Genomic DNA, 18550 nt, shown 5'->3' on the forward strand with positions numbered 1-18550 from the left:
ACTATCCTTGCAATTTTTCTGTGAATCTGAAACTATTTTAAAATTAAATTTTTATTTTAAAAAACCTTAAAAAATAGTGTCATTCCAATACACTAACATCAAAAAAAAACATGAAGTACTGAGAGATAAATTTAACAAAATATGTGCCAGACATGTACATCAAAAACTGTAAGATTCCTAAGATAAAGATCTATATAAGTGAAGATATACTGTGTTGATGGACCAGAAGACTCAATAATGTTAAGATGTTAGTTCTCCCACATACTGATGTAAAAATTCAAAGCCATTTTAACCAAAATCTCATTGTAGGGCTTCCCTGGTGGCACAGTGGTTAAGAATCCGCCTGCCAATGCAGGGCACACAGGTTTGAGCCCTGGTCCGGGAAGATCCCACATGCCGCGGAGCAACTAAGCCTTTGCACCACAACTACTGAGCCTGCGCTCTAGAGCCCGTGAGCCACAACTACTGAGCCCACGTGCCACAACTACTGAAGCCCGCATGCCTAGAGCCCATGCTCCCCAACAAGGGAAGACACCGCGATGAGAAGCCCGCACACCGCAACAAAGAGTAGCCCCTGCTTGTCGCAACTAGAGAAAGCCCGCGCGCAGCAACGAAGACCCAACGCAGCCAAAAATAAATAAATAAATTTATATTAAAAAAATAATCTCATTGTAGATACTGATAAGCTGATTCTAATATTTAAATGAAAATGCAAAGGACCTAGACTATACAAAGCAATCTCAATAAAGTGTTGGGGAGGTGGTAAAAATAAGGCAGTTACTTCCCTGTTAGAAAGTGATTTGCTCCCAAGTCACTCCCATCTCTGACAATCAAGGTTGGTATCTGTGGTCCTAGGGCCTGGAAACTGACCATTGCTAATGCAAAATCCCCTGAGGAAAATACCAACGATGTAGCTGCTGTTTTCTGTCCTGTATCCTTTCACGAAGCTACCTAGATTTAATGCAGAGTTAAAATGCATTGTGTACCATTAATTTGATTGTCAATCCAAAACCTAAGACCATTGTTTGTGGCTGTGCATTGTTTTAACAGCTACAGGCTAACACTTAGTCATGTCTTTCCCTTAACTATTTTGTTTTAACTGTCTTCATCATAATTACCAGGTGTCATTATTTCCTATTTCTATGCATTATTTCCCAAAGACTACTGGCTCCTTGAGAATAAGGACAGTGTACTTACATTCTGTTTGGCTAGTTCACAGAATTTTACACAGTCCTGTACCCAAGAATCAATAAATTACACTTTTGGTGTAGAAAAGAAGATGGGATCAGGGGAGCAAGGGTGGGATGAAGCATCAGAACAGGAAGGTGAATTCTCCAAGTTCTTTTATCATTGAATAGTTTTCTAGGACGAAAAAAAGTCAAGAAGGCATCACAGAAAACTCATGGTTTTGAGAATCAGAGCAATCTGAGTTCAATTTAGGTGCTCATGTGTGATTATAAGAAAGTCACGGGGCTTCCCTGGTGGCGCAGTGGTTGAGAGTCTGCCTGTTAATGCAGGGGACACGGGTTTGAGCCCTGGTCTGGGAGGATCCCACAGGCCGCGGAGCAACTAGGCCCGTGAGCCACAACTACTGAGCCTGCGCCTCTGGAGCCTGTGCTCTGCAACAAGAGAGGCCACGATAGTGAGAGGCCCGCGCACCGCGATGAGGAGTGGCCCCCGCTTGCCGCAACTAGAGAAAAGCCCTAGCACAGAAACGAAGACCCAACATAGCAATCAATCAATCAATCCATCAATCAAATCTTTAAAAAAAAAAAAAAAAAAAAGTCACGAAATCCCTCTGAACCAGATGTCTCCCAAAGGAGGACTCTCTTTACCTCATAAAGTTGTTTTAAGGATAAACACAGGACTGAAATTATGGATGAAACAGTATGATGTCTTAAATTTGCTTTAAAATAATCCAGTAAGAGTTCGAGGCGCCGCCGCCACAGCTGCTGGAGCCGCGATGCCTAAAGGAGGGAGAAAAGGAGGCCACAAAGGCTGGGCAAGGCAGTACACGAGCCCCGAGGAGATCGACGCACAGCTCCAGGCTGAAAAGCAGAAGGCCAGGGAAGAAGAGGAACAAGGAGAAGAAGGTGGAGATGGGGCTGCAGGTGACCCCAAAAAGGAGAAAAAGTCCCTAGACTCAGATGAGAGCGAGGATGAAGAAGATGATTACCAGCAAAAGCGCAAAGGTGTAGAAGGGCTCATCGACATTGAGAACCCCAACCGGGTGGCACAGACAACCAAAAAGGTCACACAGCTGGACCTGGACGGGCCCAAGGAACTTTCAAGGAGAGAAAGAGAAGAAATCGAGAAGCAGAAAGCAAAAGAGCGTTACATGAAAATGCATTTAGCGGGGAAGACGGAGCAAGCCAAGGCCGACCTTGCCCGGCTGGCGATCATCCGGAAACAGCAGGAGGAGGCTGCCAGGAAGAAAGAAGAAGAGAGGAAAGCAAAAGATGATGCAGCTTTGTCAGGAAAACGAATGCAGTCGCTCTCCCTGAATAAGTAGCACGGCCTGTGGGAGGAGATAGCAGGGAACTGGGCCGTGCTGCCAGGACCCCTGCCGTGTCTCACCCACCCTGTGCCCCGGCGCCACTGCAGCAGCCCCTCGCGGCGGGGAGCCCCCCACGGCTCCTCTTCATCTTGGCACAGAAATCATTTGGGGGGATGGTGGGTGGGGGGAGGGGGCAGCTGCTATCTTTGAGACAGAAAGATGCAGGACAGCATTTCATATGTAACCATTTGAATGTTTTGGCTGTTTTTAGAATTCAGAACCCTTGTTGGGGGGTGCCTGGGAGGTGGGGTAAGAAGAGCTTCCATTTGTCTGGTAGATTGCGAGGCAAGGGGCGGTTGAGCCGCAGTAGCTGCTGACAAGTTTGTGATGGACGGCCCCCTGTCTGTGTTGCCCGGGCGCCCGATCAGGGGGCCTGTCACCTGGGAGCCAGGGCCCTGGGTCTCTGAGGGTCATGGCTCATCCCCAGCCAGTCCCCTCTGACTGAGGCTTCCCCCCTGACCTTCCCACCCTACTCCCTACCCCCGACTCTGGCCAGGCCCCGGGCCCATTCTTAACCCTGCCCATGGATCATTTCAAGAAACCTGTTTACTGTGTAGCACCCAGCCAAAACATGCTCCACAAGTCCAACTTGTATATTTGGCAAATTAAACTTGACATTATCGTAAAAAATAAATAAATAAATAATCCAGTAAGGTTGGAGATGAAACAAAACTGGCCATGAGTTGATAGTTACTGAAGTAGGTTGATGGATACATGAGGGTTCATTAACTCTTTTCTTCTACTTTTAGACATGCTTGAAAATTTCAATAATAGTTAAAAAGAAATCCAGTGTATAAGACCAGACTATGAGATACTATTAAGGTAATATAATTATTTGTGTGAACTCTGATGAAGGGAACTTTAATAGTGCATTTTAGGACTTTAATAACCCCACGTTTTTATTAAAAGTTACCCTTGTGTTTTAGAATGCCCTAAATTCTTTATATTAAACTTAGTTATGTTTTTCTATAAGCTCAAAAAGTTAAAAAAAACTAAATGCAGAAATCATTATAAAGTGCCTAGCACAACGGCAAACACAGGCATGAATGTTGATCTGATGAATGTTGATGGCCACCTCAACGTTCATCTCTGCCTCCCTCCCCAAGAAAGAGAGACGCACTGAATCTCTGAGAAATAAGCTAGCATTTCAGAGAAGAGAAAGGTGGCCCCAACTCACCAGATATCTAGGCTTCTCCTCTTTACCAAGTCTGGCAGAGTTCTTAAAAGACAGAACTGGGGAAAGAAATACTGGCCTTGAGAACCCAGGCCTATCAGGATTATTCCTGAGAACGCTTCCGAGTCTCAGCTGTGGCCACTTGTGCCTTCTCACCTGAACCAGAAGTCTCAGCCCCTCCTTATCCCATCCAGGACCTCAGCTCCTCTCACCTCTCGCCTTAACGCTTGAGTTAACCTCCAAGGTCTACACCCCTTCCCTGTTTACTTATGTTTTTAGAGAAATACTGATCTTAATTAAATATAATAAGGTAAACTCTAAGCACCCATCATCTTTCCACCCTAAAAATCAGCAAAACTGTTCCGACAAGGCATAGTTTTTTTTCCCATACTTGTTACATGGCTCCAGTTACCCCCCCAAAAAAAAAGTTTATGAAAATTTTAAGCACAGAAATATAAATGTGATTTAAGAAAAATGAATTTTTAAAATTTCAAAGTTTTTCCTTACTTTATACAAGAGCACTAGTAAAGAGCAGAAGGTATTAAAGACCACTACAACAGCATTTCTAAAATGCAGCTTGCCTTACTCCCCTTAAAAACAAATTACCTTGGTGGCGCAGTGGTTAAGAATCCACCTGCCAATGCAGGGGACACGGGTTCAAGCTCTGGTCCAGGAAGATCCCACATGCCGTGGAGCAACTAAGCCTGTGCACCACAACTACTGAGCCTGTGCTCTAGAGCCCGTGAGCCACAACTACTGAGCCTGCGTGCCACAACTACTGAGCCTGCGTGCCACAACTACTGAAGCCCACATGCCTAGAGCCTGTGCTCTGCAGCAAGAAAAGCCACTGCAATGAGAAGCCCGTGCACCGCAATGAAGAGTAGCCCCTGCTAGCTGAAGAGAAGCCCCCGCTCGCCGCAACTAGAGAAGCCTGCACACAGCAACAAAGACCCAACGCAGCCAAAAATAAATAAATAAATAAATAAATTTATTTAAAAACAAACAAACAAATTACCATGGAATTTTAAAAGGCAAGGCTTTAACATCTTGGGTGCCTGAAACTAACACAAGATTGTAAACCAACTATACTCCAATAAAAAAGAAAAAAAAAACACCACCACCACACACACACACACAAAACCACCTTGGGTGGAAGCTTAAGCTTTCCCTGCCATCTCTTCAATGAGAGGAAACAAAAAGAACATGCTTCTGATCCCTGCGGAACACAGTGCATCACTAGAGGAGGGTCTTAGCTGTAGCCCTAAGCTTCCTCCTTGACACCCCTCACATCAGTGAGAAAGAGAGGGAGATACTGATAAGGCATACCTGTCTACAAGATATATGGAAGCTTATAATTTGACCCACTCCTTCTTGGGCTCCTCAGAGGGTTACAGTGTGGTTAGTTGGAGGGATTTAGCCAAGGGTGGCCTTGTTCTCGGTATTGAAAAAAAAAAAGGTCCTCAAAGTGATGATGATGTCAGCTCTGTTGAAATAATCACCATCTGGGGAAACACTCTAAATGGACCCCAACAGCAACCCTGGCTTCTGTACTAAGCTGAGGAGAATGTGTCAGATGATTCAAGAAAGACATTTACACAATACAGCCTCCTACATGCCTTAGAAAACCATCATTCTGTCCCATAAAATGTCCCAAATCTACACGTTCATCCAGAACTGCACATCCCTGTGAAAAATGAAGCAGTTTAAAATTAAAAAATAAAATTATAGTGTTGTTTGATAAGGATCTTGGGCAATTTTTCAAGTCACAACCGTAGTTAGCACTGTGGTTTGAGTGACTTAGCTACTGTTTTTCTGACATGGCCTTCCTATAAGCAACCAGGTTCCTGAAGATAAATGCAAGAGGGGAAAAAAAATCCAGTAATCTTACTATTGCAAGTTCTAAAGTTTTAGAAGAAAAAAATGAGTACCACATTTGACCACTCCCAGTGGCTAGATCTGAGCGGCACACAAGGAGGTGGCTTCTCAGTCTGCTCAGAGCCTCCCCCTGCCAGAGACAGGGTGGCTCTGATCCCACTAAGCAGGTGGGAAAACTGAGGTACACAGAGTAGCCTCACACAGCTGAGCCGAGCCTCACACAGTTGAGGATCCCTCAACTGACTCTTAGGAGTCATCCTCTCTCCCCATCATGAGACCATTGAGCGGCAAGAGGTGTTGGATGACAGGCACAGTCCAGGACTTCACCAGCAGGTGCCTCTGTCCATGTTGGACACTCTGCACAGCATTCAAGGAAGTCAAAGATCCTTTCTAGCTCAGTGTACTAAAAAACATCTTTGCCATTCATGACAACAGGGAAAATCATTCTCCTTTTAAAGTTCAACTTGGTGGTTACTGTCTCTACTTTCTTCAATTTTACTGTCCTTCAATTGAACTGGACCTGGCACATTGGGCAGAGGTAGAGCCCATCCTCAAAGAGTGGACGGAAGGAGACAGAGATGCCCCTACCACAGGACAAAGAGCTAAGTGCTGGACCAGGGGTTGGCAAACTACGCACAGAACAAATCTGGTCTACTGCCTGTTTTTATACCATTCATGAGCTAAGAAGAGTGTTTATATTTTTAAACGGTTGAAAAAGTAAAAAACAGAATATTATCACATGGCACATGAAAATCATACGTAATTCAAATTTCAATGTCCACAAATAAAGTTTTATTGGAACATAGCAATGTCCATTCATTTACCTATTTGGCTGCTTTTATACAACAGCAGAGTTGAGTAGTTGCTACAGCAACCATGAAGCCCACAAGGCCTAAAATATTTACCACCTGGCCCTTTACATAAAAAGTTTGCCAAGCCCTATTCTAGACTGCACTTGTTTGTTATATCCAAAGTTATTTGCTTTGGACTCTGGTCTTCTCCCCTGAGGTCTTTGCCATTATTGTAGCAATCTGACTTTTGGCATTCAGATGGTGGGCAGTTGTCAGAAATGGCAGCTGTGTGTCTTCAGGTCCTGTTTTCCTTTTTTTTAATTCCATGTTTCACTGCCTGCACAACCCACCTTCAGTTTACCTGCTAGTCAGTTGTTGGGTTGGAGGCCAATCAGCTTGAAGCCCCTATGGGCCCATTCCAACATGGACTCTGGTTGATCTCCAGCTCTTCAGGACTGCTGAGAAGGGCTTGCCAATTCATACCCTGGTTTTCTCCAAGGCCTGGTACATGGCCTTCCTATAAGCAACCAGGTTCCTGAAGGTGGCCAGGTTAAAGTACTGGCTGAGCAGTCTCAGGGCCACCTGCTTGCTCAGAGACACCTCAGAGAACTCACCATCACCAAAACACTGGACCCATCTCAGGCCAGAAATGACCTAGGGCTTGAAGGCAGCCTTCCAGAACACCACCATGACAAGCCACCAGGGAAAACCCTTGCGTTTTCCCAGATGAAGACCTGTCCTGATCCCTCACTGCCCTTAAGTCTCTGTCCTCTGCAACTTCCTTCAGGGTCTCTAAGCTCTCCTATGGGATATCCTGGGCACAGGGAATTGCTTCTTTGGGGTGCCACATCTTCCATTAGGTCTGGGGTATGGTAGGGGCTAGCAGGGGACTACCATACCAGGCCTGCCCTAGATACTGCCCATTGCCTCAGGGACTTGGTAGTTGAAGACTTGACAGGAAAGACATCCACAGGACTCCTATCTGCCGGACTTGAGCGGGGCACTGGGGAGGAACTATGCCTCTCCCAGTTGGAGACACAGTCACTATTTCAGGTTTGACAGCTAGGCTTTCAGATGGAATCCTGGTTCCAGAAAAGAGTTTTGGCACCACTGGAGTGTCAGAGCCAATCCCATCTTCCCCTTCAATACCTCAGCGCCCATCCGCTCCTGACTATAACTTAAGAGGTCTAGACACCTCCCTCTTAGACAGTCATGAACTTGATCTGCAGCTGCCACTGGTCTCTGGGGTGCCAGTGGTCTCTAGGACTAGGGCAAGGGAGCATCTTTGGCAATGGAGTACCGGTTGCTATAGGCCCTATGGGTGATGCAGAACTCTTTTCTTCCCACTGGTATTCTCCCCTCTGCTGAACTGTGTAGTGTCTCCTTTCATTGACTCCTTAAGTCCAGGGGTTCAACTCTGGCCACTTCAAAAGAGTAAAGGTTGGCCCTGCTGAGAACTTGGCTCAAGCACAGCTTCCCAGCCAGATGCTAGGCATTCAGTGCCTTGGCTTCCAAACTTCTCTGGCACTGATACCAAAATTACATTTACTTGGATCCCGGTATCAGGGGTCCCCAAGATCACCACCCCCCCCATTCAGTGACTCACTAGAAGGACTCTAAGGATTCAACACAGTTGTACTCACTGTTAGGGTTTATAACAGCAAAAAGATATGCAACAGGATCAGCAAGGGAAAATGACACAGGCAGAGTCTGGAGAAATCCAGGCACATGCTTCCTCATGCTCTCTCCCTCCCATGAGGGGACAAAGTGAGTTTCCAACAGTGAAAAATTCAGTAACATATGTGCAGAGTTTCTACTCAGGGAAGGCCACTAAAGCCTCAGATGCCCAAGGTTTTTATTGGGGGTTAGTCATGTAGGCACCCTCTGCTGAGAAGGTATAAAAATTCCAGACTCCCAGAAGGAAGGTAGGTGTCAAGGTACAATGAACTATACCTGTTAGTTAGGGAATAGGTCAAGTGCCAAGTTCCCAGATGCCAGCAAAGGGCCAACCTTGCAAGCAGGCCTTCTAAATATAGCAGCCTCAATCCTACACTGTTAAATCTTTCCACACATTCTCTTAACCCTTGTACCACCTGCTGGACACAGCTCACTGACTCACCTGTTAGTCTATCAAGGGAAGCTCTGAGCATCCACCACACAGGCTATAGCTATGGAGCCCACAGGCTGCTGCTTTTTCTACAAGGAAGTATCACGGGCCTGATCAGGGAGCGGGACCCACCTCCTCCAGCCCCACTTCCACAAGCACCAGCCCCTGCCCTCCATACCTGGAAAATCACAAATGGGAATAACATACATTAATGGGGGATCCCCAAAGTCCCCCAAAACTTGAGACCCTCAGCCCCACAATATACACACCTGCCTTGGTGTGAGTGCCAGAGAGGGAAAGGCCCCTACTGGAGCCACACAGCAGCCAGAGGCTCCCCTCCATCAGCAGTGCCCAGCTACAAAGCCACCTGAGCACTGCGTGCTCCCGCCAGCTACCTCACTCAGGACCATTTGGCACAGCCTCCCTCCCTTCTTCCCATCACACTTTGGCCTTTGTCAGCCATCTTAAAGGAACAGGAGAGGAGGAGACGGGAGGGGAAGAGATCAGGTCCTCAGCTAGCAGCCCAAGGTCTGGATTATCAGGTTGCTGCTAGCACCAAACAGCTCAGCCACTTTGGATAAGCCCCACGATTAGCATACTATTTCTTTTAAGGCAGAGACTTCAACAACCCCCACTACTCTCACGTCTCCAACTCTTCATGGAAGCGGCAGGTAATACCATGGCCATGACGGAACAGTACCTGGGCTTCTATTCTCAAACCCTGTGCAGGGCATGCAATGCCCAGCTTCTGGCTCTGCTGGTCTAGGTTCCAGCTGTAGTCAATTCCCTGTGCTCTAAGGAGTTTCTACAATACTGAGTTTTGAACCAAGTCCCATCAGTTAGGTAGAGCCCCAGGCCCTACACTGTCTTCTGGGAAGCTGTCTATCTTCCATTCCGGTATCTGTAAGGCATATGACCCCATCAGAAGTTTGCATTATCTGTCTCCCCACAAACCTGAGTCAAAGACCTCCAGCAACATGGCCCAGAGAAAGGCAAGCAGTGTTAGGGAACTGCTGTTACAGAACCTGAAGTGCTGCAGACTCCTTGACTAGAGTCTCAGTCCACTGCTGACTACTGCCCCTTTGTGACCACTCAGGTTCTCCTGCTCCAGTAAGCCTTCCTGACTCATACTCCAATGCCACAGGCAGAGGTGTAACTCCCTCTTATGTCCAACCTGGGTCTCTTCTCAATCACACCACACTACATGTTTACGTTTAAGTTTCTCCATTTATCTCCCTTCTAGAATGTGAGTTTATTCAGGAGATCATAATAGGATATGCAGGTAGATGAAGAGTCATACCATGCTTCTGGACAAGGTGAATTATACTGCAAGCCAATCAATTCCTTCCAAATTAAATAAACTCAATGCAACACCAGTCAGAATCACAACAGAGAATTTTTATGGCTCTAGACAAGATAATTCTAAAATTCCTTTAAAGAAAATATATAAGAATAGCCAAGAAAATTATGAAAATAAAGACTAAGAAGACTTGTCTTCTAAAATATGACAACACACTGTCAAGCCATAGTAAATAAAAGTGCTTTAGCAGTAGTACAGCAATAGATAGAGTAATGAAACAGAATAGAAAGAAGGGGATGCATACATTGAACTCTTTTCAATATGACTATTTATTTATTTATTTATTTAGGCCGCATCACGTGGCATGCAGGATCTTCGTTCCCCGACCAGGGATCAAACCCATTACCCCTGCAGTGGAAGCACAGAGTCTTAACCACTGGACCGCCAGGGAAGTTCTTCAATATGACTTTTTAGGAGAGAGTAAGTTGAAGGGAAACTCTGACCCTGAGACTATGCCAATTTGTCCTCACCAATCTATAAAAGCTGGAACAGAAAAAAGAAAGTCCCCAGATATAACTTCATGTTCTTACAGTCTTTTTCTGACTTATCCTATTTTCTCCAGGACTCCCCCAGCTACCTGTCCCTGACAGTGCTTAATACAATTCTTCAGACATTTTTGTAATCCTAGCAATTAGGGTAAATTCCTCGGACTGGATTGTGCTATTCCCAAGTATTGGCTTTCCTTCTCTGCAAACGGGTTACACTTCCCCACCCACTGACATCAGGCACATACAAGTGACTTGCCTCACCAGTGAAATGTGAGTGGAAATGACGTCTCTCTTCTAAACAGCAACTTTAAGAGCCACTGTGTGGTTTCATCTCTCTTGCTCTTCTCCCTCTGTCACAGTGCTCCTTGCCCACATAGGGTCTGCCCTTTCACCCTTGGTCATGGATCTAAAGGACACGAAGTAGAGCCAAAGCTAACCCAAGAGCCAAAGCTAACCCACTAAGGGTTAGATAGGATTCCAGTTAGATTGCTGTTGTTAGACTGCCATTGAGATTTGAGGTCATTTATTACTGCAGCATAACTTATCCTACACAGCTCTTCTTTTAGAACTACCACTAGCAGTAGCTAACACTGATTAAGCAGGTACCACTTACCAGGCACCGCGCTAAGTCCACTGCTTCATTAATCTTCATGACAAAGCCATGATGTAAATACTGCTGCTACCTCTATCTCACAAAAGAGGGAGCCAAGAACTGGGAAGTTAGGTCACTGGCTCACAAGACTGTATCACTCCCAAGTGGCAGCGCCAAGCCTAGTATCTAAGTTTCTGGTTTCAGAGCAGCTTCACTTATCACTGCTTCAATAAATGCCTATCGAACCAACGACTGAATGAAAATGCAGAGTGACCAGACATCTAGAATTCACACTGAAGAAGCCAGACTTTTCAGACTGACATGGAGAAAAGGATCACTATCTGACTGATAAGCTAGGTTATGCTCTGGCAACAAGTGACCTCCAAAACTCTAAGTGCCTAAAAGCAATTAAGGTTTTTTCCCCCCTCCCTCATGATACAGGTCAATCACAGGTTGGTCATATCTACAATTCAGATTGCAGAGAAAGAAGGATGGAATGATGAATGAATGGATGGATGGATGGATGGGTGGGTGGAAGAAAGGGCAATCTAATCATAGTATGTGGCAAATATGGCATCTCAACTCAGTGAGGAAACAGTGCCTCTTTAATAATTGGTGGGAGCAAACTACCATCTACACGGCAGTTCAGTATCTATTAAAAGTGTAAACATGTCTTCTAAAACCATTAGAATCTTCTTCACCTTGGTAGAAAAGAAAACATGAGTCTCAGGAGACATTTGGTTGTGAGAGATGCATCCTCCTCCAATCTCATGCTCTCAAATCACCATCATGTCCTTACTTTTCTCTCTACAGCACAACCCACCCCAGGAAGGCTCATGGTGGCTAGGGAAAAGGGGCTGAAAAAGCCATTCTGCAGGAACCTCCAACAGAAACATGCAATGTGGTAGATACAGACCCCTCAGACAAGACAGGGTAAGAATGCCCTCCAGACACATCAGCTCCTCTAGGAGCCTTCCCCAAGAGGCTAGGAAGGCTCTACCAGATGCAAAAATATCCCTTCTCACAGGGCAGCGCTATCCAAGAGCAATATGAGAGCTACAGTGCCAACCAAATATGTAATTTAAAATTTCCTGGACTTCCCTGGCAGTCCAGTGGGTAAGACTCCGTGCTTCCACTGCACGGAGCATGGGTTTGATCCCTGGTCGGGGACCTAAGATTCCGCATTGCCCCACCGTGCAGCCAAAAAAAAAAAAAAGTGAAATTCGGGACTTCCCTAGTGGCACAGTGGTTAAGAATCCACCTGCCAGTGCAGGGTACACGGGTTTGATCCCTGGTCCGGGAAGATCTCACATGACGCGGAGTAACTAAGCCCATGCGCCACAACTACCGAGCCTGCACTCTAGGGTCCATGAGCCACAACTACTGAGCACGCGCGCCTAGAGCCCGTGCTCCGCAACAAGAAAAGCCACCGCAATGAGAAGCCCGCGCACCGCAATTAAGAGTAACCCCCACTCTCCGCAACTAGAGAAAGCCCCGGCGCGCAGCAGCGAAGACCCAACGGCAGCCAAAAATAAATAAATAAATAAATCTTTTAAAAAATAAAAAGTGAAATTACCTTTAATAACATTTAACCCAACATATCTAAGATATTATCATTTCAATCAATATTTTATACTTTTTTCCCAGCCATCTCTCTCTTTCTAAAAAATATTTATTTATTTTATTTACTTATTTAGGCTGCGCCAGGTCTTAGTTGGAGCACGCGGGATCTTGGTTGCAGCACGCGGGATCTTGGTTGCGGCATCTTTAGTCGCGGCATGCAGACTTCTTAGTCACAGCATGCATGTGGGATCTAGTTCCCCGACCAAGGATCCAACCCGGGTCCCCTGCATTGGGAGCGGAGTCTTACCCACTGGACCACCAGGGAAATCCCCCCAACCATCTCTTGGAAATCAGGTGTGTATTTGACACTTACAGCACATCTCAAAAAGACGTTAAATTTTCAAGGATTAAAGGGAAGTGTAGTCTTAGCAAAACAATAACCTTGTGTCTGATGGAAAAATGTTTTAGACTTCTTCATTATTCAGTTAGATATTAATTAACAGGAAGTAAAATTAAGAATGAGAATGCAGTTCCTCAGTAGCATTCGCCACACCTCAAGCGTTCTATAGTCACTGGCAGCCAAAGGCTGCCGGAGTGGACAGCGCAAATGGGACCCCCGAGGCGGAAGTCGAAGCGGGGAGATTTGGAGAAGTAGTTGCAAACCACGAGGACAGGGTACTGGACACCACAGGAGGAAACCCCGCCCCACCCACAAGGAAGGCGAGCAGTCGGGAAGTGTGATCTGCACAGCCCACAGCGCGCACCCTCCACCTCCACACCTCCTGAAGGACCAGCCTCAGCCTCGGATACCGCCCACGCCAGCCCGGCGCCTGAGGTCGGAGCGCCGGAGGGAGGGGGGGGTGCGGTCACCCTCTTCTCGCCCTGGCACTTCGCCAGCTCGCCCGACTCACCGTCCGCTGCCAAGCCGGAATTGCTCCTGCGAGGTCCACATCTGCGCCTGGGTAGGCGAAGCGGCAGCAACAGCGACGCTAACCTGGGCGTCCACTCGCTAAAAGCTCTCACAGCCCGCCCCTGGCCACGGGCGGTGCAAAGGGAAGATCGTGCGTCTGCAGGAAGTGCGTCACGGCGCAGCGCGTGGCCTGCCGGGAAGCGTAGTTTCGGACCAGAGCGCGACCCTCGCGGTTCGGAGAAAGACAGTATTACCGCGTTGACCTGCTGATTTCTCCTCCGGCACGTTTTCTGTTTTTACCACTGGTACCCATAAGCAAAACGTAGTCTTCTTTCCATGCTTTTGAACATTCTATAAATAGCCTTATAACGTATCTACTAGCTCATTTTGCAGTTTCTTTAATGATATACGGTAATCCGTTCATTTTTGTTCACAGCTGTATGGGCTTCCCTGGTGGCGCAGTGGTTGAGAATCTGCCAATGTAGGGGACACGGGTTCAAGCCCTGGTCTGGGAAGATCCCACATGCCGCGGGGCAACTGGGCCCGTGAGCCACAACTACTGAGCCTGCGCGTTTGGAGCCTGTGCTCTGCAGTAAGAGAGGCCGCGATAGTGAGAGGCCCGCGCACCGCGATGAAGAGTGGCCCCCCGCTCGCCGCAACTAGAGCAAGCCCTCGCACAGAAACGAAGACCCAACACAGCCAAAATAATAAATAAATTAATTAATTAATTTATTAAAAAAAGAGTTCTATTGTAAAAATAGGCCAATATTCCAATTGGCTATTATCCTGTATGTCTCCTTGCACACCCATGGAGAGTTTCTCTAGGGCAGCGGTTCACAAACTTTTTGCTGCAATAATCCTCTTACACTCTTAAAAAGTACTTTTTGGGCTTCCCTGGTAGCGCAGTGGTTGAGAATCTGCCTGCTAATGCAGGGCACATGGGTTCGAGCCCTGGTCCGGGAAGATCCCACATGCCACGGAGCAACTAGGCCCGTGAGCCACAATTACTGAGCCTGCGCGTCTGGAGCCTGTGCTCCGCAACAAGAGAGGCCGCGATAGTGAGAGGCCTGCGCACCGCGATGAAGAGTGGTCCCCGCTTGCCGCAGCTAGAGGAAACCCTCGCACAGGAACGAAGACCCAACACAGCCAAATAAATAAATAAATAATAATTAAAAAAAAAAAAAGGCCTAGCTTTAAAAAAAAAAAAAAAAAGTACTTTTTTCCTGTTTCATTGAGATATTACTGACATACAGCACTGTATAAGTTTAAGGTGTACAGCATAACGATTTGACTTACATATATTGTGAAATGATTACCACAATGTTTCATTAACATCCATCATCTCTATAGATACAAAAAGAAAAAAAAATGTTTTTTTTACTTGTGATGAGAACTCTTAGGATCTACTCTCTTGACAACTTTCAAATATACCACACAGCAGTGTTAACTATAGTCATCATTACATCCCTGTACTTATGTATCTCATAACTGAAAGTTTGTACTTTTTACAACCTTCGTCCAATCTCCACCCACACTCTGGTAACCACAAATCTGATCCCTCTTTCTATGAGTGTGGTTGCTTTTTGTTTGAATGGCATTGAGAAACGGCCACAGTGATGTGTTCAATGCCAGAGGAAAAGCCATGAGGGGTGGGCTTTTCCAGAGTTACGACTGTCAAGGGGAAGTGAAACGTTATGGGTATTGTAACTGCAGGCTTAGCCCTGAGACTGAACGACTCTGTGAGCGTTTAACAAATGCCTGGCCCCTCCGGACTGTCACCTCCATGTGAGCAGGGACAGCATCCCCACCAGCACTGCACACAGAGCAGGTCTCCTTAAGTTCCTACTGGGGGTTGGAGGAGGAGGGCAGAGGCGTGTGAAGGGCACGGGAGGGACCCGAGAATGGAGACGCTGTGCTGGACCTCTTGGCCCTGCTGCCTCTCCCCATGCCCACCTGGAAGGAACAGCTGCCTCACCCATCTCTATGTTAACAGGAGTGATCCTCTCTCTCTCTCTCTCTCTCTCTCTCTCACACACACACACCCACACACACACCCACACACACCCACACCCAAGAGGACTCTCAGAGTTAAGGACTTGTTCCTGGTAAGACGGAGGAGAGGAGATAAGTGAATTTGAATGCGTAGGAAATTGTTTTCAGAAGAATTTATTTTTCAGAGTCCAAAAGTCTGAGCCAGGATAAGCTGATTCTTAGCACTATTCACTGGGCTGAAATATCCCAAAGATATCTTTGATTCTCCGACCAATTCTCTCAGTCTTTTTGCCTATCTTCTCCTGCCTCTCCAGAGCAAGCGAAGCACCCAGCGTAATAGCCGCACACTCTGAATCTGTGAACCAGGAGGAAACAGGCTTCTTTTGGGGACTGGCTCAAGATTAAGACAGGACCACACCCCACCTGAACACCCCCATTCCTGGGCCACTGCAGAAAGCTTGGGGCCCCAATTCACTTCCAGTGTGACACTTGGAGCATGTGGTTGAATACCTAAACTCACAGACAGATGAGAAAACTGGGGCCCACAGATGGCAAGGGGTTTCCCAGGATCACAAGCCCATCCCAACAAAGCTGGACTGGAGCAGGGGCTGAAAGCACATTACTCTAGTCAGTGCCTCTCAGAATTCAGCACAGTCAGAATCTCCTGGAGGCCTTGTGAAAATGCAAATGGCTGGGCCCCAGCCCAGAGTCTGATTCAGGAGGTCTGAGTGGGGCCTGGGGATCTGCCTTTCTGTCAGGTTCCCGGGTGGGGACCCCACTTAGAGAACCACTGCTCTAAGGGATGGCAGAGCCCGTCCTGGAGACCTGGGGCTCAGGTGAGGGAGGGACCAGGGTAGGAGGGCCTTTCTCTGCCCTCGAAGGGGCAGCAGGTATTTGGTCCAAAGGATGTTCCACAACCCATCCCATTATCAGCTCCACAACACAGAAGGGGCCACTCACCTCATTACAGTTTATGTCAGATTGGTCCTTGGACTGGTCCAGGGTGACTGTCCCCACACACTGTTTCACCAGCTGGAAAGGGAGGCTCGAGGTCAAACTGGAACCCTTGAGTCATCACCTCCCAAACTCAACACAGGGGCTGGAAATCTTCCCCAAAGCCCCCTGTTCAGATCCCTGGGAAGCATCCGCCAGTGCCCCCAGCCCCCAGCCTCACCCCATTCTCCTTGAAGTCACACTGCTCCGGGGGCTGCTGCGATGTCCTGGGGCACACGGTCTCCTTCACTGTGAAGCTTACAGGCTTCGGGGTGTCCGGGTCCTCGTCCTGGTCCAGGATCAAAGTGGGGTGACTAAGCTGAGCTCATGCTTCCTTCTCTGATCTGTCTCCCTGCCCCCACCTAGACGGCAGCCTCTCCAGCCCCTCCTGTGTGCCTGGCCCTGGGCTTGGTGCTGGGTGCACAGGGGAAGGGGACAGAGCCCACTCCTGGCCTCGTGGGCACACAGAGAGCAGGAGGGGACCTCAGACCAGCTCTGATGAGAACACCTTCCCCACAGAGGGGCGGAGGCAAGTCAGGGACCACCTGCAAGGAAACACCTTGTCACTGGAACCTCCAGGCTGAGCAGAGTCGTTCCTGGGTAGGGGGACACCGAGTTAAGAGGGAACTTAAAGCAGGGAAGTCACATGGCAGAGCCAGGGGCCCCCCTCTATCCCTGGAGCTCCCAGAGAACCCTTAGGCCCAAAAGGGGTGTACAGGGCGCCTGTTCCCACAGTAGAGATGCTAAGGCAGGAAGCCTCGTGCTGGGAGGGGACCCAGCTCTGGGAAGGTTTCCTGGAAGACGTGGGAGCCCACCTAGAGGGAGAAGTGCCTTCCTGACAGGAGGTACAGCCTGAGCAGAGGCGGTGACAGTGTGGCCAGGGCTGGCGGGAGACAGCCCCCTCCCCAGGGCCCTCCTGACTCACGGCCTTGGGAAGTGGGTCCAGCTCCAGGAGGCGGTAGAGATTAGCTTCTGAGGACTGCTCGTTGAGGCGATCCACAGCACGGAGCACAGCTTCCCTGTAGCTGAGGGCCTGGGCGCTGGCCGAGGGCACCACTAGTCCCAGCAGCAGTAGCCACAGTGGCCACCGCCCCAGGGCAAGGCTGGCCCTCTGAGTCTCCATGGTCCCCAAGTCGGTCTCCTCCCAGCATGCAGGACCGTCCTTTATGTCCCTCCTGGGCCTGATGCAATGGCCCAACCACACGTCTCCCTGACCTGCCCCATCCCTGATCTCCTCCCCGGCTGTGACCTGGCCTTGCCTCAGCTCCTGCTGTTGCCTCACGGGATTGCTGGGCAGTGGGCAAGGGAAGCCTCCTGTGAAGGTGAAGAAATGGTTTCTCCATCTCCCTGACAACATCTTGGCCTCTCCTGGGGCCCATGGGGAGTGTCAAAGGCAGGGTTGCTCAAGAGCGTTGAGTCCTTCAGGAGAGGGAGGACCAGGCTCTGTCTTACGTCCCCTCTGCCTCCTCACTCTGGCCTCCGCAGGAATAGGGTAAAGGAGTGTATTCGGCACCAACCTCCAACTCCAGGCACTGCCTGGAACCCAAGCGGCACTCAGTTAACGTTGGATAAATGGATGACAGCACCAACCCCTACTAGAGTCTTACCCGCCCAGCCTGTCCCTAGGCAGACTTCAACCTCCACCTTCCTGTCCTTGGGTCCAGCCCTCCGCCAGTCAGGGGCTTGGCTGCATCTGTCTCCTGTCCTGGATTCATCCACACGGTTTTCTGGGTCAAATAGTTCTCCACAGGTCCCCACCAGACATGGCCTGTTCCCCTGACCCCTCCTCAACCAAGCATGGGAGGGGTCATCTGCACTGGGACCCCAATTCACTGCCGTCTCTCACACTCCAGGCCACTGCAGGCTGGCCAGTCCTCACTGGATCCAAATTCACACTCAAGCCTTGTCTTCGACTATACAGACTCTGGGGACCCCTCTGTCCTCCTGAAATGGCCCTTGACCAGTTCTCCCCTGATGCCCCTCTCCTGGGTGCCCTCCTGCCTCCCCCGTGGCTCCTGCTCGGTCTCCTCCAAGGACCCTCCTCCGAAGAGGCAGGGCTGGCACAGGTGCATCCGGGCTGCTTCTCCTCCCAGTCCTCACACACTCCTGGGCAAAGCCCTTCTCAAGATACCAGTTATCAAGGACACA

At 48.5% G+C, this 18550-nt stretch overlaps 2 protein-coding genes across 2 annotated transcripts; one reads left to right on the forward strand and one right to left on the reverse strand.

The window, feature by feature from the left end:
- Positions 1–1932: 1932 nt before the first annotated feature.
- Positions 1933–3056, forward strand: LOC103016000 (28 kDa heat- and acid-stable phosphoprotein-like). Its single transcript, XM_057554070.1, has one exon. The coding sequence runs from the start codon at positions 1964–1966 to the stop codon at positions 2510–2512; it is 549 nt and encodes a 182-aa protein (XP_057410053.1). The 5' UTR covers positions 1933–1963; the 3' UTR covers positions 2513–3056.
- Positions 3057–15616: 12560 nt separating this feature from the next.
- Positions 15617–17525, reverse strand: LOC130708996 (antibacterial peptide PMAP-37-like). Its single transcript, XM_057554071.1, is given in 5 exon segments — positions 15617–15722; positions 15725–15764; positions 16370–16441; positions 16584–16691; positions 17328–17525. Coding segments are annotated over 5 exon segments (507 nt in total). The 3' UTR covers positions 15617–15633.
- Between the last annotated feature and the right edge of the window lie 1025 nt (positions 17526–18550).

This window comes from Balaenoptera acutorostrata, chromosome 10 (assembly GCF_949987535.1).
Source record: "Balaenoptera acutorostrata chromosome 10, mBalAcu1.1, whole genome shotgun sequence".
Classification (NCBI taxonomy): Eukaryota; Metazoa; Chordata; class Mammalia; order Artiodactyla; family Balaenopteridae; genus Balaenoptera; species Balaenoptera acutorostrata.